General features: G+C 38.9%; 1 protein-coding gene and 1 long non-coding RNA gene across 2 annotated transcripts in view; one reads left to right on the plus strand and one right to left on the minus strand.

The window, feature by feature from the left end:
* Positions 1-6,600: 6,600 nt before the first annotated feature.
* The window catches only part of ARB2A (ARB2 cotranscriptional regulator A), a 342,205-nt gene continuing 321,870 nt past the window's right edge, over positions 6,601-26,935 (minus strand). Inside the window, exon 11 of the mRNA XM_075180973.1 lies at positions 6,601-15,181. Coding sequence (XP_075037074.1) covers positions 15,048-15,181 — 134 coding nt within the window. The 3' untranslated portion in view covers positions 6,601-15,047. The remainder of the gene's footprint in view (positions 15,182-26,935) is intronic.
* Positions 18,276-22,290, plus strand: LOC142098272 (uncharacterized). Its single transcript, XR_012678319.1, has 3 exons — positions 18,276-19,495; positions 19,956-20,011; positions 21,916-22,290. It is a non-coding gene; the product is annotated as an uncharacterized LOC142098272 (long non-coding RNA).

Raw genomic sequence — 26,935 nt, forward strand, 5'->3', positions numbered from 1 at the left:
GTGTGAGGTGATATTAACTTATTAAATGTTAAAAACATTTTGTCCATATTGCACTACAGGTCCCAACATGCACAGGCTGCCATTAATTGTTTGGGCATGCTGACAGTTGTAGTACTACAAGCAACAGCATACCCATGGCTGCTAGGGCATGCTGGCAGTTGGGGAACCACAAGCGCCAGCATGCCCTGGTACCCAGGGCCTGCTGAGACCTGTGATACACCAAGGAAAAATGTAAACAAAACACAGACACAAGTGTAAAAACAATTTTATTTTAAATAAAAACACCTCCTATATTACCCTCATTCACCCAATTTATTACTTACCCAGATCAGATCATGAGATATATATATATATAACATGGAGATTTCCCATGGCCTGAACTCAATCTGTGGGACATCCCCATGATTATATATACACACTGTATATACGTATAAATATGACTGCACTGGGGGATGGGCAACACACTTTTATTTTTACATTAATGTATCTGCCTTACAGGGCCGCTGTGACTAATACCCTTAATTGTATTCAGCGCAGTGACTGTAAGGCAGATAAAGTGCTGCATCTTACACAGTGTGTGCAATCTGCATAGTCTTCTGAGTCGAACAGAACTAAAGATCCGTGCAACTCGGAATCCTATCTAAATTATGGGATACAGTTTACAAGTACGATTTACTCTACATCAGACCCTATATAAACTGGCCCTTTAGATTGTCTGTGGCCATTAATAAACCTATATTATGGAAGTATATCCTGTACGCCAACAGAATGATACATCTAATAAATCCCACCAATACATTGGTAAACATATCTCTAAAGCAGCCTTTGATTTCCCAGAAGTGTAACTACAAGTCCCAGCATCCTCTCCAGGCTATAATGGGAGTTGTAGCTCCACCACAGCTGCTGAGGCATCAGATTCTCCACTTGGATTTATAACCCTCATCCAGTGATCTCACTTTCCACTGGTTGTGTCCAGAATAAAGATGTAAAATAAACTGTTTCTTACTAAACAAATTCCAGTGCTCAAAATAGCAAAGTTAACCTTATTTATTATCCTATTTACGCTTCTAAATTGGCCTGGGAAGGAACTAAGGACGGATTTGAATATTTGACAATTGAAGACAGAAGAAGAATTAGCATCTTTCAAACCAACCACTCCTGGGGTTTACTATCTCAATGGAAGAGCAGCCGGGAAGTTTTCTTTTCAGAACCTCAGCCAGTTCGGTCTGATTTCAGAACACACACCACAGTCCCAGGACCCTTCTTCCTCCCAGATTAGGTGCAATAATATATGCATACTGTAGGTTGTAAAATAGAGGGGATAGGAAGCAAGCCAGAAAAATCCCCCAACGCTTCTCAGCAAAGGAAGGACTTAGAGACACAACCTCTCCATAAGATCTGCAGATTTCCCCAGGGAACAGTAACAATATCCACATAATGTAGTTTTACCTTCACACAGATGAGGAGAGAAAGTTTGTATTAGCTCCAATCAAGCTCTAAATGACAGTGGGAGCTGGTCATAGCTTTAATGTTTATTGCAATGTCATCTTTACAGAGAGGGAGACAGAGGAGTGGAAAATATGATGTTTCTGCAGAAATATGGAATGGATGGAATATGAGAAGAGAGTCAGATATGAGAGCAGTAGGGGTAACATATGATAAGGAGAGAAATATGAGGAAAATATTGAGAAATATGGAATGGGAGAATTATATGAGAAGAAAGGGTAAGATATTAATGCAGGGTGGTAAAATATATTTAAATGAGAATACTGGGTTACAATAAAAGAAGAGACTGAAAAACCAGGATGAGAATAAAGGAAAAGAGCTGAGAAACAGGTTGGAAATAGATCATGAGAGGTGAGAATACATAAAGAGAGATGACGAGAGGGTGAGAATATGGGCAGCACTGTGGTTTAGTGGTTAGCACTTCTGCCTCACAGCACTGGGGTCATGAGTTCGATTCCCTTATCTGTGTGGAGTTTGTATGTTCTCAACGTGTTTGTGTGGGTTTCCTCTGGGTGCTCCAGTTTCCTCCCACACTCCAAAAACATACTGGCAGGCTAATTGGCTGCTATTAAATTGTCCTTAGTCTCCCTCTCTCTCTGTCTGTATGTATGTTAGGGGATTTAGATTGTAAGCTCCAATGGGGCAGGGACTGATGTGAATGAGTTCTCTGTACAGCGCTGCAGAAATAGTGGCACTATATAGATGATGATGATGAAAGACAGATGACCAGAGGGTGAGAATACACAAAGAGGGATGACAAGAGGGTGAGAACAGAGAAAAAAAAAAAGAGAAGACAGAGTGAGAATCAAGAGGAGAAGACAAGGTGAGAATACAGGAAGAGAAGACAGGGTGAGAATACTGAGAGGAGAAGACAGGGTCATGAGATATAGAGAGATGACGAGAGGGTGAGAACAGAGATAGAGGAGAAGACAGGGTGGGGATAGAAGGTGATGAGAAGAGAGATAACGAGAGGGTGAGAACAGAGAAATAGATTAGATTCTTACAGCACTGTCCATTCATTTGCTAAACAAACATTCTTAAAATTTCTAATACCCACCCACGTCGCCTCTATACCACCTTCAGCTCACTTCTCTGCCCACCTGCACCACCTCCCTCACTGCCCATGATTTTGCCACCAACTGCAAAGAAAAAGTCGACACTATTCGAAAGATATTTCTTCATGCCAAATTCCACACTTCATTCACCCACTCTACCCACCTTCACCTACACTCCCCATGCCACCCTTAACTCATTCTCTACAGTAACTGAAGACAAAGGGCCAGAAAAGGGAGATAAGAATCAAAATCCATTGCGTAAGTGAAGAATTTCTTAAGTGAACATGAAAATCCCTCTTAACTTAACTCTTATCTCCCTGATTCTTCTTAAAATAAGCATCTTAACTTTTGCACAAGATAAGATCACTAATGAATCACGCCCAAAGTCTCTACACTTATTTCATCATCTCATCCTTCAACCTGTCTCCTCAACCCTATTCCCTCCCAACTTCTCCACTCCCTCTCCTCCACTGTATGCCCGCTTCTAAGTCGCCTCTTCAACCTGTCTCTATCCACTGGCACATTTCCTTCCTCCTTTAAACATGCGCTCATCTCACCAATTCTAAAAAAAAACATTAATCGATCCAGCCTCTCTCTCCAACTACCACCCTATTTCTTTCCTCCCCTTTGTCTCCATACTACTTGAGAGATTAATGTTAAAACACCTGTCTCACTTTCTCTCCTGTCACTCCATTCTCGACTTTCTGCAATCAGACTTTCGTCCCCAACATTCCACTGAAACTGCTCTCACAAAAGTGATCGATGATCTACTTACTGCAAAGTCTAAGGGGAATTTCTCCACACTCATTTGCCTGGAACTCTCTGCTGCTTTTGACACTGTTGATCATCCTCTTCTCCTACACACCCTTCATAACACAGTTCTTTCCTGATTTACTTTCTACCTATTGAACCGCTTCTTTAATGTTTCTACCTCTGGTACATCCTCCCCTCTACTGCCTCCTTTTCGTCGGGGTCCCACAAGGCTCTGTTCTTGGCGCTTTATTTATTGAATTGTACACCTCTTCTTTTGGGGCGCTAATTCGGCCTCTAGTACCACCTCTGCGCCAATGACACTAACTTATATCTCTTCCCCTGACCTCTTTCGTTCTGTACTATCAGTTATTTACATATGGATGTCCCAACGCTACCTAAAGCTCAACATAATCGAAACAGAGCTTGTTATCATTTCTCCTGCCAGAAACTCCACCTGCCCGCAGATTTCGCTCATTGTTTATAACACCACAACTTCCTCAGTCTCCCAAGCCCGCTGCCTTAGTGTCATACTGGACTCTGCCCCCTGCTTTATTCCTCACATGCAGACTCTCTCCCAGTCCTGTCAATTCCACATTAAACCATTGCCAGAATACGCCCTTTTCTATTCAACATGCTACCAAACTCTTATCCATTCTGTCATTATCTTCCGTCTTCACTATTGCAACCTCCTGCTATCTGGCATTCCTGACACCCATATATCCACACTTCAATCCATCCTAAAGTCTGATTTTCTTCTCTCAACGCTCCACATCTGCTGCACCACTTTAGAAATCCCTACACTGGCTTCCTGTGTCCTCCAGAATCCAAATCAAATTACTCACCCTTACCTACAAAACCTTCAGCACCATCACCCCTTCATACACCTCAAAGCTCATATCAAAATACTTTCGCTCCTTTTGTTTCAGCTGTGCCCTCTTCCAGTTAGGATGTAAGCTCTCTAATGTGTAGGGTCCCACACACCCTTTGTTTTCATGTCTGCATTTGTCTACCTTGTATGTCCTTGTTTTTTGTATGTCCCGTTTCCCTACTGTACAGCGCTGCGGATAACTGTGGCATCTTACACATCTATGATAATAGTAATAATAATAGACAGGGTGAGAATAGAGAAAGATGAGAAGACAGGGTGAGAATAGAGAAAGATGAGAAGACAGGGTGAGAATAGAGAAAGATGAGAAGACAGGGTGAGAATAGAGAAAGATGAGAAGACAGGGTGAGAATAGAGAAAGATGAGAAGACAGGGTGAGAATAGAGAAAGATGAGAAGACAGGGTGAGAATAGAGAAAGATGAGAAGACAAGGTGAGAATAGAGAAAGATGAGAAAACAGGGTGAGAATAGAGAAAGATGAGAAGACAGGGTGAGAATAGAGAGAGAGGAGCAGACTAAGAATGGAGAAATAGTAGAAAACAGGGCGAGTATAGAGAAAGTAATATGAGAAGACAGGGTGAGAATAGAGATGGGAAGTCAGGATGAGAATACAGGAAGGAAGATGAGAAGACAGGATTAGAGGGTGAGAACATAGGAAGAGAGATGGGGAGACAGAGTGAGAAGAGAGGAAGAGAAATGAGAAGACAGGGTGAGACTAGAGATGGGAAGTCAGGATGAGAATAGAGGAAGAGAAATGAGAAGACAGGGTTAGTGTGTGAAAATATAGGAAATGATGGGAAGACAGAGTGAGGATAGAGGAACAGAGATGAGAAGACAGGGTTAGACTAGAGATGGGAATTCAGGATGAGAATAGAGGAAGAGAGGTCAGAAGACAGAGTTGGAATACAGGAAGGAAGATGAGAAGACAGGATTAGAGGGTGAGAACATAGGAAGAGAGATGGGGAGACAGAGTGAGAAGAGAGGAAGAGAAATGAGAAGACAGGGTTAGACTAGAGATGGGAAGTCAGGATAAGAATACAGGAATGAAGATGAGAAGACAGGATTAAGGGGTGAGAATATAGGAAAAGAGGTGGGAAGACAGAGAATAGAAGGAGAGAGATAAGTAGACAGGTTGAGAATAGAGGAAAAGGTAAGAAGACATGGTGAGAACAGAATAAGAGATGAGAAGACAGGGTGAGAATAGTGATGGGAAGACGGGGCGAAAATAGTGGAAGAAAGATGAGAAGATAAGGTGAGAATAGAAGAAGACAGATGAGAAGATGTGGAGCGAATAGAGGAAAAGATGAGAAGATAAGGTGAGAATAGAGGAAAAGATGAGAAGATAAGGTGAGAATAGAGGAAAAGATGAGAAGATAAGGTGAGAATAGAGGAAAAGATGAGAAGTTAAGGTGAGAATAGAGGTAAAGATGAGAAGACAGGGTGAAAACAGAGATTGGAAACAGGATGAGAACAGACATTATAAGGGCGAGAAAAGAGGAAGTGAGATGACGAGAGAGCGAGAATAGATGGATAAACTTGTATTAGAAGATCATTTGGGAAGGGCCATCATTAATATCTATTTTATGTCATTGTATGTTATTTGTTTGTGTCATGGTCCACTAAATATGAGCAGTGAGAAGATGAGAAATGAAGATCAAATAGAGTGAAAGAAAACGAGGAGAGTAAATGAGAAGAGATGGTGACCCCCAGATTAAAAGAGTGAGAAGTGAGTTACAGCGTGAACCATGAGACAAGTTGAGAAGTGAGTGTGAAATATGTGAAAAATTTAGAAAGAAGAGAAGTGATGAGAACGTGATTAAGTGAGTGGACTGTATACGAGGATAGAGAGAATAGGCTGAAAAGATAAAAAACAGTTTTGGAAGATGCATACAATGAAGAAGTCAGTGAAAGGAAGAGAAAAGAGTAAATATGACAACATAAGAAACATAAAAGACAAAATGGGTAATTAATAGAAGGGGAGCTGTAAGAAGAGTACAGAGATTGGGGGAAAGGGAAGTAGTCGAGGGAAAGAAATAAAAACATAAAATATACAAGTTAAGAACATGAATGTGAGGTTGAATATATTCTGTACAGATATTCAGAAGTGGCATAATATCACCACAAAGCCATGACTGGGTATAATTTAACTAGAAGAGAACATTCTCCCCTCTTATTTTGTGCATCAGGATGAGAACAAATTCAGAATAATAATCAGAAATGTGACAGAGAGAAATCTTACACATAACATAACTCAGTTTTAAATATTATTTGTTATATGCAGCGCTACCATCCCTTCATGTTGTGTTAATAATTAATAATGTACCTATCCTAGGTCCTTCATAAATAAGGGATTATATCATGAAACCGATGGAAAAAAAAAAAAAAAAGATACACATCATATTACAAGAGCAAATGTTTATTTTATTAAGTGTAAACAGAAATATACACTGTAGGAACTTTTGGTGCTTTACAAATTGAAACATAAGCAAATACCACAAATCAGTCAGGAGCATGAAGAAGGGACATATAAAAGGGCTGTATTTAAAATAACATTCAGACATTTGTACAGATTTGTCCTCAAATTGTAAAAGCGAAACTGAAATGTGATTTTTGGCACTTTAAATGCAAACTTATATATCACGGACTTGGAATTCCCTGGAAAAGTAATCTGTAAACAAAGTGGAAAGAAAAGGGCATGTTTACATCAAAACACACTAGGGGCTAGATTTACTAAGCTGCGGGTTTGAAAAAGTGGGGATGTTGCCTATAGCAACCAATCAGATTCTAGCTGTCGTTTTGTAGAAAGTACTAAATAAAGGAAAGCTAGAATCTGATTGGTTGCTATAGGCAACATCCCCACTTTTTCAAACCCGCAGCTTAGTAAATCTAGCCCTAGGTCACTTAATGTCTAGGAGTGAACCAGCAGTGTCCAGGTGAAGGATAGATCAGCGCTGATGTACTGTATAGCGTGTTATCCACAGGTTTGCAAAGTATGAAGTTCAGATATCTGTCATGATACATGTTCAATGTTGAACCCAGGACTTTTAGGTGTCAACTAATCCACATTATCACCTTACGGTAAATAGTTAAAATTCTAAACAACATAATGACATATATAAAACAGTTTAAAAGTACACGGAACACAAACAAACCAACAGAGATTATAATTTTACCAAGACAGTGGAAGCATTTTGTATTGTTCATTTATTCCAGTACATAGAAAATGCAGGCAAAATTTTATAGAAATTGACAGTCACAATCCAGTGATTAGTTACTCTGTCGGTTACTAATAATTCCATAATGGAATAGCCACACTTTATAGCACAATTGCTGTGATATGTGAGCCGGTATCCTCTCTTTTTGCTGCCAAATAGAATAGAATAAGCAAAAGTACACTCCTACTACGTCTATTTAAAAGGTATTCTACACTTGTACAAGCAACTTACATTACCAATATGGAAAAAAAAAATGTATGAATATATTGTACCTAAAGAAAATGCAAAATAATTATACATCTCTGAAATTAAAGTGAAGGCTACTGTGAGTAAATGTTCCATGTTATCCAACCAGGAATTACTGATCCATGTTATGATGTAATGGTTCTTGGAAACTGTATCCACATTTTGTTCAGGGATTGTGCACATGAAGAACAATGCAGGTTGGTGTTGGGGTGAGAGCTAAAGATATCAGATACTAAGGGTCATTCACTAAGCTGCAATACTGGGGCCCCCGGTGCCCATACTAATTGGTGCATGGCATGTTTTGCAAGATAATGCCCTTTTACGTGGGTTCAGTAATAATTTAGTCATACATGGCTACCCACTCAAATTTCAGGTAGGTCTCCCAGACCCCTAGGAGAGCAGGTCTTTCTCCGGGATTCCACCCACTTCCTAGTGAAGTGTGTGGGACAGGGGCCTCAAAGATGCGTTTTGCATTAAATTGCATCATTCTGATCCTACCCCTGTGACGATACGCTGCAATCACATCATGGGGTAAAAATGATGCGATATGCTGCACAATAGCAGCAAATGTTGAGGGGCGATATTTCGCTCCTTCTGATGGGAGGGACCTGGTGTTTTTGCCGGATGTGGGATTGGGATGTGGGATTGCAGTTAGCAGTATTTTAGAGGAAACATATAAAAGTTGTCATTATTTCAGGGGGAGGTCCTAGAATACCAATAAGCAGAAATTATATGATCGTTTTGTGGCATTGGCATTTTGGCCCCCAATCCAGAGGATGGTTACGCAGACCGGTTGCACAGGGACCTTTTCCAAAGTGGAAAGTGTGCATATATGTTTAGTATGCACTCAATGCATCTGTGTAAAGTGAAACAAACTGTGTATCGGCATATGCTGCGGATAGCAAATTGCCACCACTGTCTCCTGTGAGGTATTTCAGCTTTGTCTTTTCTGAAACGTTAAAGTGACATTTATGAAAACTCGTGCACAGGAAAAGCTGTGGATTAAATTAGGAAAGGAAAGAAAACGTCTCATTGGCTGTTATGGGATTCAGGGATGATAAGATAATGGCCATCACTAATCATTCTACTATTAACTCCCAACTGGAAAACTGAAAAGTGACTATGGAAAAAAACCATTGCTTTCTTCTTTCAAAACAAAACCAATAACATTGTCCACACATGTTACAATCCCATCATGCAATCTATTTGTTTTAACTGAATTCTTAAAAGATCTACATATGTGCGTGACAATAGAGCCAGAATAATCAAATGTAGACGCCCAAATAAATTGATAATCCGATTAGGTGTAAAATTTTCATCTGGAAAGGATGGACACGAACTATCCTACACTTGTTGTACTTTTATGCATATACTGCAAATATCTTTCTGGTTTGTGAAATCCAACCTATAATGTGTGTGAAGCAATCAGTCATTTTCTGATTTACCATCATGTTAAAAACAGCGGGATTAAAAAAAAAAGAAGAAAAAAAACAGATTGTGACTTGTAGTTTGTACATAGAAGGACTTATACAGAAATGTAATTGTAGGTTTAGAAACAAAAATCAACATGTGCCAGTTCAAGCCCCAATGTCAGAGTGCCATATATCGACACAACAAGGAATATGAGTGGCAAATATAAATGGAATATTGCATTATATAAAAATTACAGGTATAAAAACACTTGAAACAGGTGTAACAGATTAAAGAGCAGACTATATAGCACTCAGTTGGCATAAATAATGATGAAGTTCTTATTGAAATCAGAGGTACTATTAGGGCCGTGGAGAGCAATAAAGGGCATTGGGCCTAGATGACAGTAAGTGGTTAATACAAGTACTAATAGGGCCACTAATGCACGGATGTCCTTGATCAGATATGCCTGTATGTCTATTGCTGCATTACAGGAGGTGCATCAGTACTGATGTATGTAGAGATACAGTGAATTTCATTGAGAGGGATTGGTGACACCAGAGCGTGGCATGGGTTTGCGCCTCAAGGGTTAAACTTACACAGTTTGATAATGACAGCAATTAATTGCTATATGACTGCAAGTGATTGCTGTCTGGAGTCTGACTACCCGGAGCTTCAGCCCTTGTTCACCCTCTTGGCGGGCCTGGATATTAGATCTATTCTACTTTATCTAATCTGCAATGGTGTAAAGAATAAAAACAAAACAAATAAATAAAACCTTGAATATAACTGGAATATTAAGTACGTCACAAAATTTAATTTTATTCTAACATAATAAAATGTGCAGCACGGTGGCTAAGTGGTTTGCACTTCTGCCTCACAGCACTGGGGTCAGGAGTTAAATTCCTGACCATGGCCTTATCTGTGTGGCGTTTGTATGTTCTCCACGTGTTTGTGTGGGTTTCCTCCAGGTGCTCTGGTTTCCTCCCACACTCCAAAAACATACTGGTAGGTTAATTGGCTGCTAACAAATTGACCCTAGTCTGTGTGTCTGTCTATATGTGTGTGTGTGTGTGTGTTAGGGAATGTAGACTATAAGCCCCAATGGGGCAGGGACTGACGTGAATGAGTTCTCTGTACAGCGCTGCGGAATTAGTGGCGCTATATAAATAAATGATGATGGAATAAGTAAATAGAATAAAATTATTTATAAAAATAGTTTATAATAATATTCAAGTCTTTAGTGTTGTTTTTTTTGTACATTTTGAGTTTTTGTTTTTTTTTAATTTTGTCCCCATTTTCCATACCAGACGGCCTCTTATGGTGGGGGAGGAGATAGCATCTGAAGCTTCACAGGTAATTTGGCCTATAGACTCTGTAATTTTGACTGGCCATAAATCTCATCATGTTTGTGCCCAAAAATAACACTGTTCCTGATCAACAACTAAATGGTATCTATCAGATATGGATGGATGGAGGCTAGACTAATCTTCAAATGTGGCCAAACACATGTATTTATGCATCTGTCAAAAGCAACAGAGCCAGCAGCTGAGTTGATTGTGTGGCTGTGTGCAAATAGGTAGGGCTACTATACATAAAATAGAAATAGACTCTGTTTGAAAAAGTATTGTGTAATATTCACATATTCCAAGTCATGTAAGTGAAAGTCCCCAGAACAGAACTTTACTTTGTATTTATATGTGCCATAGAGCAGGCTATTGCTCTCTATTATCAGCTCTTTTACACTCAGAGGGGCTGCTTGTAGCGCCCTTAAAAGAGAGGAATTCTAGTAGTACATCTTTACCTCTTCATAAGCTGACAATGATCTCAATAGTTCTGTTACTGTGTGTATTTTAGGTTTAGTGATACATTAAACCATTCCAGAAGATCCGACATTTCATTATCAAGTTTGTGATACTTATCTTGAGAAGAAAGTTCACACAAATGATTAAGGAGCTTAGTTTGGCAATATGGAGACCTGTTATCCTTATTTCTTTATTTAATTGCCAAAAACTGAGAGAACATACTGGTGATGTCTTTATTTGGAAAAGGAGCAAGATGTTAGAGAGAAAGCACTGGCCAGTAAGGGGATAGTGACTTTGCAGCTCACAATTCAGTTAGAAGTAACAAAAGCAGAAAAAGGTATTGTTGTGTATTATAATGTGGAAACACATGGAAGAGAACATAATCATGCCTATGTACACTAGACCTCAGATGCACAATAGGCTTATACAGGAGTCCACAACAATAGGTCATGTTCCCGGTGTGTCCTAGGTACTCCTCACCAATCTTCTTACATTGGGGGAGTCTGTGTCTGTGCTCCCGGCTTCTGCTCCTGTGCTGAGATGAGAATGTGGCACTACAGCGCTAAGCTCCCAGCCGAATACTGACATTAAGGAGCAACTGTGTGATGTGTCACCACCTCTTCTGCCCACCTGTTCTAAAGGGGAGAGGATGGGAGGGGAAAAGGCTTGTACAAAGTTAAGCACACCCTATTCTTCTTTATTGGTTGAAAACAAGAAGGGGGTGTTTAATGTAAATCCCTGGGTTGCCCTTGCTCAGTGCAGTGAGTTGCAGGGTAAAGAATGGTTGACGTTTTGCCACTCACTCATCTAAACTTTGGAGACTTAGGTGACCACTTTGGTCCTTGGTCCACCTAGTTGTATAGGATCACATTTTTACAAACTATTCTCTCTCTTTAAACTTTATATATTTGTAAGACATAAATCTAATTGCACCCCCTATGTAAAGTGAAAGGTTTACTCAGGTTTATTTTGAAATTGATAGATCCACCTTTTTAGTCTCAATAACTATACTACTACCATGTCATACCAGCGATGCAGAGGGTTCAGAGGGATGTGCAATATCAAGACCAGTAAACAAAAAATAAAAATAAATCAGTGTTAGAGAACGTACCCTGCTATCCTGGGTTAGTGATACAAGATTTTATTTTAAAACTGGGAGGAACATTATATATCTGATCTCCCATATGCCAATCTTTCCATCATAAAGCATCTCCCTGCAGTGTGGAAGATTACCACCACCCAAAGCTTTGCTGAATATAGTGCTTACACAGACCACTCCTCATTAGTATATTAGTATGTGTGGAATATAGACAATGTCAGAAATATGGAAACTTTTAGAAATGTGAATCATATAAACCATATTCACACTACAATACACTAAATTTCACCCCACTTGTTGCAGGTTCAGGGGTTGGGGGTCAGCATTTTAACTTCTACTATTCTAATTATTGATTACAGAATTATACAGAATGTTATCTTCAATTTCATCCAACTAATGGTACCCACCAACTTATTATCCAGCCAGCTAAAGTATTTATTTTAATGATTAAGAACAAGATACAAGATTCAGGTAAAATCGTCCACCTTCTGGGTATTGCCTCTGTTCTCAACAACCATCACCGATTCCTTTGTAGAATTCCTAATTCCTGAAACATAAGAGTTCCAGAAGAAGTCTGCAGTCATGCTGGAATGTGGCACATGCGATACAGTACACTGTGCATGTACCACACTAAATAAACAAAGTGGGGAGAAAATTAGACGGCACTTAGGAAGCAGGAGTTCAGAAATGGTTAACAACCCCAACGCAATCAAGGGTTCAATAAACGTTTCACACAATGAAGAAAGCCAACAAATCAGTTAAAATAAACTTATTACCATTGGCCATGATCAAGGGTTAAGTCCTAATGGGGGTGGACAGAAGATATTGGAACTGTTAAAATCTTTGGAAAGTGGGGAAATAAAAGCACTTGCTTATAAGTGCTGTATCTTCACGGATTTACATCAATACGGCCTATAGGAAAACAACCTTAGATGCCCTGAGCTAGGGCTCATCCAATAGACACAAGTTACTAAAAACATCCTGCGACAGACCAGAACATAGCGTCACCGTTCTACACCACATTTTGATTTTTTCGTTCACTTAGCTCATTTATTATTTCTGATGAAAGAAAAAGAACTATAAGCAAAGCCACTGCCAGACTGTGCCGCCACTGAGCCACCAGTCTACTGTGCCGCCACTGAGCCACCAGTCTACTGTGTCGCCACTGAGCCACCAGTCTACTGTGCCGCCACTGAGCCACCAGTCTACTGTGTCGCCACTGAGCCACCAGTTTACTGTGTCGCTACTGAGCCACCAGTCTACTGTGCCGCCACTGAGCCACCAGTCTACTGTGCTGACACTTAGCCACCAGTCTACTGTGCCCACCGCTAAACCCGGATCTGTTTCTCAGCAAACCACTGCACAATGTTGCAGCTACAATTCCCCAAATGCCACCCCGTACTGGTACTATTCTCCAGGGCAACTTGTGTAACAGCCACTGCACTCAGAAGGTTACAGGCCATCAGCCGCTGCTGTCAAATTACAAATCTGGCTGTATTGTATATTTAGTACAGTCCTGCCAGGTGTAACGGGTTGACATTACACTCTGGGACATGCCCAGGTATGCCCTCTGCTGCTGCCAAGCTCCTCGGCCAGTCACTATAAATATTGTGTTGCGGCAGGAGGTTTCTATGCACTTTAAAAACAAATGTGTGAAATATCATTTTATCATCCTGAATCTTCTAGCTGTATGCAAAATAGTCATTTAGATACTGTGTCTGTAATCTGCACTACATACACCACCACTGGGTGCTGAAAAAACACTCAACCCTCCACTGGGGTTAACTGCATTTGTATTTACTAAAAGCAGAATGTATCTAAAAAGTGGCCTCTCTGTTTAATTTGAAATATCTAACAAACAAAAAGATCCCATAAAAATATCCCAGAAAAGGCGCAATATTAAAAGAAATAGTTACATCTTTATTACCTATACCTAAATATAGCGATACAATCATTACAGCATATGACATCCATTTAGCTAGATAATTCTGTATTTGTATGCAGATGCGAAACTCAAAGCACTTCCATTAAAAATACTGGTCTCCAGAATAACTATTACAGTTTGTAACACTTATTGGAAAAATGCATTTGGACTTAAAAATAATCCTATGTAACAATATTTGTTTTGTTTTTCTTTTTTTTGCGTGTATGGTTCACAGTGTTTGTAATCAAGATAATAATCCTATTTTCTGCCTGTGACAATACGCTGCCAAATAGCAATGTAAAAAAGTATTCACAGTACTTAATTATATAGATATACCCATAATGAGATAGAGGAAATAAAAATCCAATACGTCCCACCTGACATAGATAGGTCGGTACTTCAGTTATCAGAGACACCTGCGTTGTTCTATTAGGGCACTCAAGGCAGTAAGTAATATTTACCAATCTGACATACTGAACAACAAAAAAGCTCAAGGGAGTTAAAACTTCATCACTGTGAGAACTTATCTTAAAACCTCGGTGAGAAGTGTTTCCCTGTTGTCATGGACACTTTGATACTTCCGAGGGACACAACCTATTAAATGGTGCTCTGTGGTTTCTTTCAGCACAGAAGGAGTTAACTATAACATTATAAAAAAAACAAAAACATGCTCACGTTTGACATAAAATCGGATGGGCACATGTAGGTTAAAATGTTTTCCTTCCATAGTGTAAAGGCATTGAGACCCCACCTAGACAGTAGAGGTAAAAAGTTTGCAGATCCCGGGCCCTGGAGTAGCAGACAGGCCATGGCATCCGCTCACACTGTAGGGCTATGTCAGGGCAATTAGGCTTGCACCATGCTGTACTGTGCAGTGCTGCTGTCAGCCTTAATCTGTGCTCTGATGGGCAGCATGGGATCCACGCAGCAGACCACATGAAGCACAACCAGTGAACCCATATTGCTTTGACAGTTGCACTCATCTAGAAATAATGCAAAACGCTATTTAAATGTATACATCATGACCCTGTGCTCTAGGAAGAAAACAATCTAATGAGGGGCTGGGAGACTGGGAAAAATTAAATGAGGGGAGGGTAAGGGAGGCCTGGTCTGATCACCCAGACTCCACGAGTTTGTTTCTGCTGTTCCTACAATTCCTCACTCTTTATTCTGTTAGAGCGCCTGCTCTTGTTTTTCGCTTTCTTTGCATCCAGAGCTTCGGTGAAAAATTTGAAGATGGAGGGGAAGCTCTTCCACGAGGTCAGTTCATGGCGCTCCGTGCCTGGAAAGAGAAGACAGAAGAGCAATGACTAAATGAGTGAGTGGGTGAGAACAAGCCTCAGATCGTTGTAGGGCACACACACATACAATAAGCTTTCATAGCCACTCGTTATTAGCTATATCTGCGGTTCATTTGTGACGAAACACCACTGCATTTTAATTACAAGTTCAATTGATGAGAACAAACTCCTATTAATTATCAGATGCATTTCATGGGAAGTATTTTTCAAACAAGAAAATGTGTAATTTATTTAATGTCTTAAATGTGTTTATATATAAACTCCAAGCAAAACGGAACAGCTGTGTAAAAATGACCAGGGGCCATTTATAAAAATGAAAGAAAAGGGTTCCATCACCTACTGTATACCAACCAATCAGGTAACCGTTTTAATTTCCTTAACAATACTAGAAAAATAACAGCAAGAATATGATTTGTTGCTGTGAATTAAAACGCCTTTTCTGTGTATGTCTCTATCAGTGCCAAGATCAGCTCTAGTAATTCATATAGCAATGCTTTAAGCATTATAGCTAGTACATGTGAATTTATTAACTATGGAACAGAATTTACTTTTCGCTAGCTGCTAGAAAATCATACCTGTTAATACTAACACTGAGGAGCATTACATTATAGTAGGTAAAGACGGTTAATGTAGAAAATAATGTTTTCTTATTCCGTAACAATATCTTGTAAAATGAAATCACATGGCTTAATTAGGAAAAGGTGCAAAGTGATAATTAAACGTAACCATCTTTAAAAGGAACTGGAGTTTAGTAGAATTAACACCTTTCATACATAAGGAGGTTATTAATTGAGTCAGTTTTTACAGTCAGAGGTGTCATCGTAACTTGTCATTACAAAGCTCGGTATCTAAGAAGAAAGTTTGGTACAATAAAGCCAGTAGTTGGGAAGACAACCATATGTTGACACGGAGCTCGCAGACTAATGTACGGGGCTTTAGCTCACAGGTGCAGACACTTGGTGATGACTTCAATCTTCCTCTCACACAGCAACAGACTGTAATATTATATAACCAGTTACACGTCTGGCAACAATTATTTATGTTTTATATTTATTATCTTCAATATAAAACATATAACACAGTCATATTTCATCCTTCTTCGTGACAAATCTATGGTATGAGCTAGAACGTTATGATTTTAGGTTTTATTCCTTAGACACAGTAACAAGTCTTCTTTCTTCACAAAATTATGCCGAAGTCTTTCACGCTTTTTTTATTTAGTTTTTAAATATTTTAAAAATAGAAAGGAGGGGGGGGGAAATACAGAACATATACAGTGGCGCACGCAGGGGGGGTTACTGGGTATTCAGAAACCCCCCCCCTCCGCTAAAAAGTGCCCTACATATCGGCACTGTAGTATACAGCAGCCGGGGCGAGGTCTAAGAAGCGTCTGCGGCGGTGCTGTATTGTATACAGCACCGCCGTGGACGCTTCTTTGACAGCGCCGCGGCTGCTGTATACTACAGTGCAGCCGAAATGGGCGCATGCGCGGCAGGTCTCTAGAATTTTTTTTTTCAGGGGCGGAGGAAACTCCCCCTGAAAAATCCTCCGTGCGCCCCTGATATAATACTACATATGTGGAAAAAGTTGTTTGCAGGAGTCGATGCTCATATGCAGGTGTTACCCACACATGTACGAAGCACACCCTATGTGCACTGGAACAAACTCTTCATTTCCCATGGTTCACCCAGCACACACCAAGATGCATTACATTTAATACTTTGCCACTGAATTGTACCTTGATGAGACCAGATTCCCGCCAGCTCTAAACTACTGCAGAAATAAAGTATTCTTGTGGAGGGCATATGCACATATCAAGGTATGCCTCTAAATATACGCCTTCTCCACATTATAATCTAACTTCACAAAATGAGGTTTATCTGCTCAACAAGGGATAACTCTGCCTTTCCCGTACTTCAGTGAGAATAGCTCTAATGTGCCGATGCAAACTTCTGTTCCTCTGCAAACCTAACCATAGCCGCATCTGTGCAAACCGAGGTGCACAGCAGGTCAAAAGCCGGCTTGCCTTTTGCAATTGACTTCCTCTGACAGGTATATGTATTCCATCACCGGACACCTCCAAAATGAGTCATGAGACACAAGTGACAGCACACCAGATGTATAGATATATTATATTATATATATATATATATATATATATATATATATATATATATATACACACACACACATATATACTAGAATATACACACACATATATATATATATACACACACACATATATACTAAAATATACATACATACGTATATATATATATATGTATATCTTAGTATATATATGTGTGTGTGTGTATATATATGTGTATATATATATATATGTGTATATATATATATATATATATATATATATATATATATATATATATATATATATATATATATATATATATATATATATATATATATATCCACACACACTGGGCAGTGTGCAGCTGTTACTGCACCACTGCAGGACTGTGTCAGAGAAGTTCTGCAGCATTGTGCTTCTGCTCCCGGATGACCTACCCCAGCCCCACTGCATTATGCAGCATCTATGTGATCCTATGTTGATGGGGCATAGGTAAGATATTTACATGATAGGATGGGGTATGATCAGTGAGATATAAACATAAATCATTCTGAACTGTAATATTTATTAAACTGGACGACTTACAATGTAGAAAAAAAAAAAGTTATAACCAACACTACATGTAGAAATGTGCAGATAGATCTCGTACGACAAGCCGCCATAAGCATATCCATACAAACAACTAAAACAAAGCATCCGCTGTTTATTATTGCATTATTTTGCTGATTTTGTTCTCGGCGCATTGTAAATCACACACCATAAGGATCTGCTGAGGCTGGGTGTATCACCACACTCCCTGTATGGCATCTGGCTTGTGAACACCACTCACCAGCAGGCCCTATCCGAGGACGGCTGAGCAGTTAGTATGACACAGCCTCAGCTGCTCACAACCATTCATCCCCCTTCTGCCCTGAGAAAAGGAAATATATTGTCTGCATACAGAACTGCAGCCATGTTTTAATGCTGTAAGATCAACTAGATCCAGCTCGGATATGTCTGTCCATTTTACCCATTCAGTGCTGAAAAAGGAAGCTTACACACCAGTAGGCAGAAATATCCATGGGTTAAATAATACATGAATAAACTGCATGCACAAGCTTAATGCAGACACAGAATCACACCACCTGCTTCATCAGTTACAGCAAATTTATTCAAAGGGGGAGCTAGGTCATAGGTCTGCGAAGCATGTGTCTGAGCTCTTTAGTCATCTGCAAACAGCACAGCGTCTGAGTTTGCTCTAATAGTGTCTATGATACAGCAGGGCCGTTATTCATCTTTCACACTCAGAAAAGGAGGTTGGTTGTGCCAACTTTCCCCTATGGATATACAATAGTCAGATATGTCACTGAGAGTGTGCTGTGAAAAGGTTCTCTCCAGGAATGCAAGTTCCCCTCAGCCCAAAATGTCAGTCGTAATAATGGCCCATGTACTAGAACTGAGAAAAAAAGAAAATAAACTTCAGAGAAAGCGTGAGATAGTGGCCCAAAATGTAGTAAAATAAGGTTTCCGAACCCATCACCGCATATGTTTCATACTCTAACACTGTTAATGTTAATTCCTTATTCTGTAATAGTAGGTCATTGCTATGGTTACTCTACAATGGTGCAACACTTCTCTTTCCCTTCAGCTATTCGCTCAGTGCTGGTAACCACATTTGTTGCCTAGCAACAGTTTTGTGACAATATCACAATCTGGGAGAACAACAATGAAGACATTTTTGCAGCTGAGTTAGGTGGAGATGGGAGAAATGAGGCCAAAACACACACAAGACGACACAATCGTAGGGTTCAGAAACGAAAGTGGGCTGTTCAAAGTCAGGACGGGACTGATAACGAAGGATAAAGAAAAACATTTTGCTACACATATCTAAGGAGAGCGCCATCCATTTCATAATTCATATGTCTGTATTGAACTGTTAAAAGATAAACAATGGAAAAAATTATTTAGGATTCATCAGAAATACACAGTGGCTGAAAAATGTATTCTACCCTTTACCCATTTTATTTTCTTACATTATGGAATCAAAATGGACTTATTCAGGAGTTTTTACCACTGATCAAAATAAAATACACTCTAAATGTCAAAGAAATCTGCTTTGCGATGTTGCTCGAGTTCCATCAGACCGAATGGGGACCGTTTGCAAGATTTCATGTGTTTTCTTCAACAATGGCTCTCTCTTTGCCACCCACCTCTAGTGCAAGTGCAGGTATGTGAGGTATCCAGGCTACTGTTGTCACATGATAAGTGCAATTTTGTCAGAGTTGCTTAAGCCTCTTGCTGGCCTCTCTTACAAGTGCTCCTTTCTAGAAAATATAACAACTGTGCTATATTCTATTCCATTTCTTTTTTAAGATGGACTTGACAGTTCTCTGGGGGGAAATTAAACACTGAAATAATCTTGTAGCCTTTCCCTGATTGGTGGTTTTCAATAAACATTTCTTAGATTTACTTTGAATGTTCTTTGATCTTCATGATGAAGCACTTGTTTGGAAATACATCAACCAAATGTGGGACCTCTCACTGACAGGTGTATTTATTTAGTTGAAACACTAATTGTACACATAAGGGCTCCAAAAACGTATGTGGCCTATGAAGAATACTGAATGCACGCAGGTTTATTTAGGGAAAAACGTAATCAATTATTTATAGTTTTTTTTTATTTACAGTCTGTCCAGAGACACCTCCTGTCTCTATGGCTGGAATCCCCACTCAATTCTATGGGGTGCGAGGAAAAATGAGCAGAGATGCCATGTACACGTGTCACATCGCTGGCAATAGAATCTCACCCATAATGTATCCTATATTATAAACGATAAATGTATTACAAGAAGACAGCTAACCCTATGACATTAGGATGTGCAATTCTGAGATGATTTCAAATATAGCCAGCAGTAAATATAAAAATGTATATCTTGTAACCCAGGCACACAACTTGTGGGATCCCAGTTTGTCACTGGCATTGTCCTATATGCAATGTATTCTTTTATAAAACTCCTCTTTTGGGGTCCCAGAACTGTACACACTGACACTTGGAGTCCTAGAACAATGGTACACTAATACTTGGGGTCCAAGCTTAGACATAGTTGAGTACCACTGCTTGTAGTACATGTTATATGCTAAAGATTCCTGAAGACATGACATCACTAAGCATCCATTATACAATACAACATCACTAACATACCTAATATTATCTAGTACTATCTACAGGAGTATGTATTTGCGTTACTGCATTCATGGTTAACCTATAGTCATATATAGTAATGTGAAATAGTTTCCTGTCCAGCCGCAGTAGCTAACATACCATGAAACAACACAACATCTTTAAAATGCCCTAGACATGGACTGATACAGTAATCAAAAGATAAAATATGTAGCAACTATCTGACATGCTGATCCATTATCACAGGTGGCAAACATTATATCCTGCTGCAGAATCACAGCCGAAGGCAGCAATGGGAATTTCAAATAGATTGTAATGTAAAGACAAGTGACTATACAAATACATGTAAGAATATGATAAGATGGTTCTGCTCTCTATCTAGCCATGGGAGTCAAACAAGTAATTTAGAAATGTCAGAATGAATGTTAGGGCTCTGCCAGTTATCTGTAACCCTATACATTGGAAGCTCCACCAAGTATGCAGTGCAGTCTCTAATATACAGCACATGATACTGCCATCTGGGGAGACCTACACAGGCTGGCAGATCAGGAATGATTACCTACTACTCCTCATACACTGCAGTTATGGGACCAGACTAAAACAATTTATAAACTACTATGTTTGAGATCACAAATTAACCCACTGACAGGTCACCAGCAATATATCATCCATGGGATACAGAAGCGGGTGGAATTTTGTCTTCTGGTGAGATCATCGCGAGGGAACTGGGAACTGGTATGGCATGGGTTCCTCGTTGGGTTTATGACATGACATGTTGAAAATTGACAATTTCAGAAAATGTTAAATAAACTTAGGTAAAAATTTAGTTTTTACAAAAAGTGGAAATACTTGCTAGGAATAGCTTTACAGGACTGGGATTCAGCTGTCATATTGTCAAAGATTTCTTACTGTATACAGATTTCAGTGTGGGACAAAACAAAACGCGTTGTTTGTATGAGACGATCCTCATACCTAAGTGCGTTTCACCTTCACTGGCACGTCTTTAACGGAACACTTTTTAAATCAATCATATGGCACTACTTACACAACTAAGCATTAACTAATATAAACAGCGACATCACTAAGCACATTATGTGATATATTTTATCGGTTAACCATAATATATTGATGTCACCTGTGTAAAATAAACAAAAAATTTAAAACAAATATCAACCGTATGTAAAAGTTGCCCCAAGTTCCAATCCTGCACATGAGATTGTCTATGTTGAAGGCAGCACAGCAGACATCCAACATAGTCCTGCAGCCACTCTCTGGAGAGACTCTCCCTAGAAGGTGAGAAGGTACTTCAGTCTTAATGTTCATTAATCCACAGTCTTGAAAGCTTCCAATTGTGATGATGGTTTTGGGATGTGGTGAACTGGGAATAGGACTAAGAAGACCAACCCCTCTCTTAGGGGTCAACAAACAGCTTTAAAATGCTAATGATTTTCATTTCTCTCTTGCAGAGAGACAGATTTGAACCGGTGACCTTGGGGTGAGAGGCTATGTATCTCAATGCCAATCTGCAGACCAGCCCATCTCAACTTCAAGACTAGATTGCCTAGTAGTGTATTTACCGAAGGATAACTGACATTGTGCACAATTTTATTTAACCCTTATGTATTCCCAAACCCTAAACGACTATCACCTGCAGCTGTATTTTTCTTTATAAAACAACAATTGATGTTCAATAATGAACTGATAATCACTGACGTGCAATGCACCCATTGATATAGAACACAATTAATAAAAGCACTGATTCTTCAAATTACTATTGATAACAGCTATTTCTTTCCAAATTGTATATGAATATATGTCACTGAAGTGTTCTTCATCCAATAGCTGTATAACTATTACATATTTAACTTTGTAACCATTTTATACATTTAATTTCATTCTGTAGCTGTTAAGAGACTTATAAAAGGTTGCTTAAAATCTGGGTATTGTATTTTTCATGTAAAATAAAAAGCTCCCTGTAATTATTCAAACTACATTTTTGTTCGGGTTTGAGACAAGTATTTATAAAAGGATTTGTCTCCTAAAACAATCTATCTGCCGTCTGTAATGTCACTAGACCAATTTATAACATTCCCTCTTTCTAATGCTGTCACTCATTCACTCTCTCTGCAACTTGGATACAATGAGACATTGGTTTTCCACACTTAATTTACATTGATGTGGCATGTACTGACCCTGGGGTTATTAGAGTGACCTCTAGGAGGTTTGCACTGATGTACATTGCTGAAAAATAGCAGGCGAGAGAGACATGTTATTTTATGAACAGGGCTCACTGCTGTGGGTCAAGTATACCAGTTGTGGAATCAGCAAGTTAATAACCTTCAAGCAGACATCTTTACCTGCTGGTGCCCCAGAAGAAATGTTCTCTGGCTTCAGAAAATGCTATTTACAATTTACTGCCAGCATTGCAAACAAACTTTGTTTGATGGGTGTTAAAATTAAACCTGAGTGCTCCATAGCATTAATACAGCATATCTTTTAGAGATAAACCTAAAACGTAAAATAATGTACTAATATAGCCCTCTGTGAAGTCCATTGCTTATAAGCATGCAGCAACACATTTGAATTTAGTGTGCCATTAATATCAACTGATCAAACCGAAAAAGAAAAGAAATCTGCAAGAATGAGAGTAGTATATTATGTGTATTTCAAATAAAGGAACACAATAATGAAATACTTTAATTTTAAAAATGTTTTCTTTTCTTGCTCAATACCACAATGATAGTAACTTAGCATTTAAGGATTTCTTTGCGCAAATGTTATTTTGTAAAATTTGAGTATTTTACTATTTGCATAACAAAGTGGCCATTGGAGGCGCTGTCTTATTGTAGCTTTATGAGGAAGTTGTTCCCAATAAATGCACAAAAGACAAATAAATTATGTTTTCTGTACTGAAAAAAATAATGTGCAAATTATTTACAGAAAAATGGAATAAACATAAAGCCTAGTTACAAATATTATCATTTTAACCCTGCAACACCAGCCAAGTGACTTTTGGCAGACGGTGAACCCGGGATGGATCGCAGTGGTACATTTCAACATTCTGAGTCAAACTATATTTTCATCTCTTCGAGGCATGAAAATAATTTTTACAACCAAAATTGAGATAATTTAAATTATTTATTGTGAGTTATCATCAGTTTTAGACTGATAATAAATGGTAGCATGTGACACATGACATGATGGCCCAGGCATCCCTCATAACACAGTCACATCAGGGGTTCGCCTCATTCTACGACTGGTGGGTTTGTATTTTCCTTAAGGAAACAGAGGCTGAACTTACCTAGAAGACACAGGCTACAGCGAAGGACGGTCCTACCTAAATGAATGTACTCACTGTTGACTATTGAATTAAATTAGTCCTTAGATGGGGAGGTGAATACTAATCCATGAACTTTGTGGATGCGTGCCTCTTATTTATAACCTGTATAACATAACTGGGGGGCAGTGAGATCAGTAGGACTTGATCAATCTGACAAATATAAGATTGAGCGCCATCGGTTATGGCAATGCACTGACCACTGGCTGAAAGTGGGTTGGGGAGGGATGGGGTAATACTACATGGTAGTACTAGATAGCTGAAGTGAAGAAGTGGTTCATAGATGGCCCCACATAAATGTAAATTATATCATTAATCTCATGTCCACCATTACACTGCATATGGGAAATACCTGATGCAGTACACCAACGTGATTTTACTTTACATTATCACAAGTCTCCAAAATCCACATTTTACAGAACTGTATACAGATAATACAAGACTATACAGGTATGGGATCAATGTGTAGGACTTGTGGTCTTCCGTATCAGGGGTTTTGACATATTTTGGAGCACCGTATCTAAAATACTCTAATTTCCATTTAAAATGACCAATGTATTTCCTTAGACTCTTTTGCTCACTATACTGTTCAGCTGAACTTCTCACAGTAAGTGTAGAAGGAGACACAAGACGATCATGCCAGGGTTTGACATTATTGCCAACCAGAACGCTTATTTCTATTTTTTTCATTTTATAAATTTTAGGCCTGTACTTTAATTTTAGTACTAAAACAAGGCAAACAAACACACTATCATCTGTTTGCTTCAGCTTTCAAAAGCCAAAATTTAAGTTTACCATTAAATGAAAAGGTCAGGGATCAAACCACGTTGTTATTGGGTTGTTTTTTTTCCAATTTGCGCGTTCGTAAATTGGCGATAGACTCCTTTTAGGCGCTATGCGTTTCTACGTTCTGGATATAATTCCAGTGCTACAAGGGAGCCCTGCACCGTTATTTTTATTTCATTATTACCTTGCACTGTGACTGTTTAGGCAATATAAGCGATAATATTGCTATTCCTCATATGTCCCTGATTTCTTGTGGGGATAAGACAAACACAAAAGCAAAACAAAAAAAACACAACATTCTCTCAGGCCAGAGCATCGTTACAGTTTATTAGCCATCTCAAGATGCCATTTTACTGGTCTGGAAACTCATAATGTGAGATGACACAGATAGTAGCCTGGCAGGGGGAAAAATAGCAACTTGATATTAAATTATGTTGTAATCTCCTCTCATCTTAACTAAGACATGGATGAAAACTTTGACATCTTAAAATTAAGGATCAGAAAAGTTGCCTTACAAGTTTCATGTATACTCTTATGAGGTAGTTTCTTTTGAACGCCACAGGATGTAACAGTTTTGTGCCATTTGTGTGTAGAATTGAATTTACTGCAGTTTCATTAAACACAGGTAAAGGCAGAAGATGCAGCTATCTAAAAAATGCTAAAATTCACGGCATTTCTAAGCAGACGACTGGGAGTGATGATGCAAAATCGCGTCATTAAGACCCGCCTCATTACGTCCGGGAGAATGCTTGCTCTCCCGGTAGGACTTGCTAAAAGAGCCTCCCGGAAATTCCGGGAGAGCAGGCATGCATGCTTTACCTCAAATCATCCCAGGATAGCGCATCCAATAGGAGGCTGACCCGGCAATGACTTTACTTAGCTTAAAACTCAGTCAACTATCACACGCACAAAACCACTTTGCGATAGTGACCGGAGGGGAGAGCAGGTAAGATGCGGTAAGGGTTCCGAAGATCCATCTACCACAATGCTCTCTCCATAGGATTCAATGGCTAACGCCATTGCGGACAAGTTCTGAAAAGCGTAAGCTTTTTGTAACTTAATAAAATTGCCCAGACCACAGTCCCCATTGAGCAGTAGGGGGACTGCGTTAATGCAAATCTCTCCCAAATCTCCTGTATAAGGCTTTTCTCTTAAATTAATATTTACTTAAAAGTGCCTAAACCATGCGGGGAAAAAGCAGTTTCACATGGTTTAGGGCTTCATAAATAGGCCCCCAAGTCACCAACTTACACCAGTAAATAAACTGACCTGTAAATAGCTATAAATGCAATTTCTCATCTTTATTTTTATCTTCCTTTCCTGAATATGTTTGTTTGTAAAATAGCTCCCAGACTGAAGCATACTAGCTACTCTGTAGTTTGTTTTGCTCTAAATATATAAATAATTTTGCAACTATATTATGGGAGCATCAAAAAGACAGAGGGATATATTTACTAAACTGCAGGTTTAAAAAAGTGGAGATGTTGCTTATAGCAACCAATCAGATTCTAGTTATCATTTGTTTAGTACATTCTTCAAAATGACAGCTAGAATTTTTTTTTTAAGCCCAGTTTGGTAAATAGACTGAAGAACTGACTCAAGTTCACAAATTATTAGTTTATGTATTTATACATTTAAAATGGATGGACAAATGTTTGTTACATTAATTTTTACCATTAATGTCATTTAGTTTCAATTTAATGTAGAATGCAATTGAAGTTATTACATAAAACAACTACTATAGAGCCTACACATATTACTGTTCTATGATTATACTGCATCTTATTCTTTATCCATACAGACACTGGCAGTGAAATTCCTTCTTCTGCTTCTACTCATGTGGTCAATATTTATTTACTTTTTAATTATGGTTGTTTGCAGAAATATATTTTATTGTTATAAATAGCACTGTTAGGGCAGCTTTGATCTACTTCTGAACAGAGGACAGAGGGTGTTGCCTGCACACAAAGGGAGCCTTGGTTCCATTGAAGATACACACAGCCCGTGGTGGTCTTCTGCTTTCAGTGCAAAACCACCATGTTTCAGCACTGCCCCTGAATACAGACAAAGACATTGTATCACAGCATTTCTCTTCTGCACACAACCCTGAACAGAAATGTATGAGCTCCAACGAAAATTGCAAATGTTTCTATAATGTGTGAAAATGTGCAAATGTACTTGTAATTATCAGTAAGCCCATTACAGCGACTTGCATTTAATCACTGGAATACCATTAAATCAAATCACATTATTAAATAAATTTTACGCAATAATATTGATAATATTGTGTTATTATATGACAGACATGTTCGGCAAACACCAGATAAAAAGAGATTAGAAAGTTAATTAAAATTAGCTTCAGT

The sequence above is a fragment of the Mixophyes fleayi genome, chromosome 1, assembly GCF_038048845.1.
Source record: "Mixophyes fleayi isolate aMixFle1 chromosome 1, aMixFle1.hap1, whole genome shotgun sequence".
NCBI lineage: Eukaryota > Metazoa > Chordata > Amphibia > Anura > Limnodynastidae > Mixophyes > Mixophyes fleayi.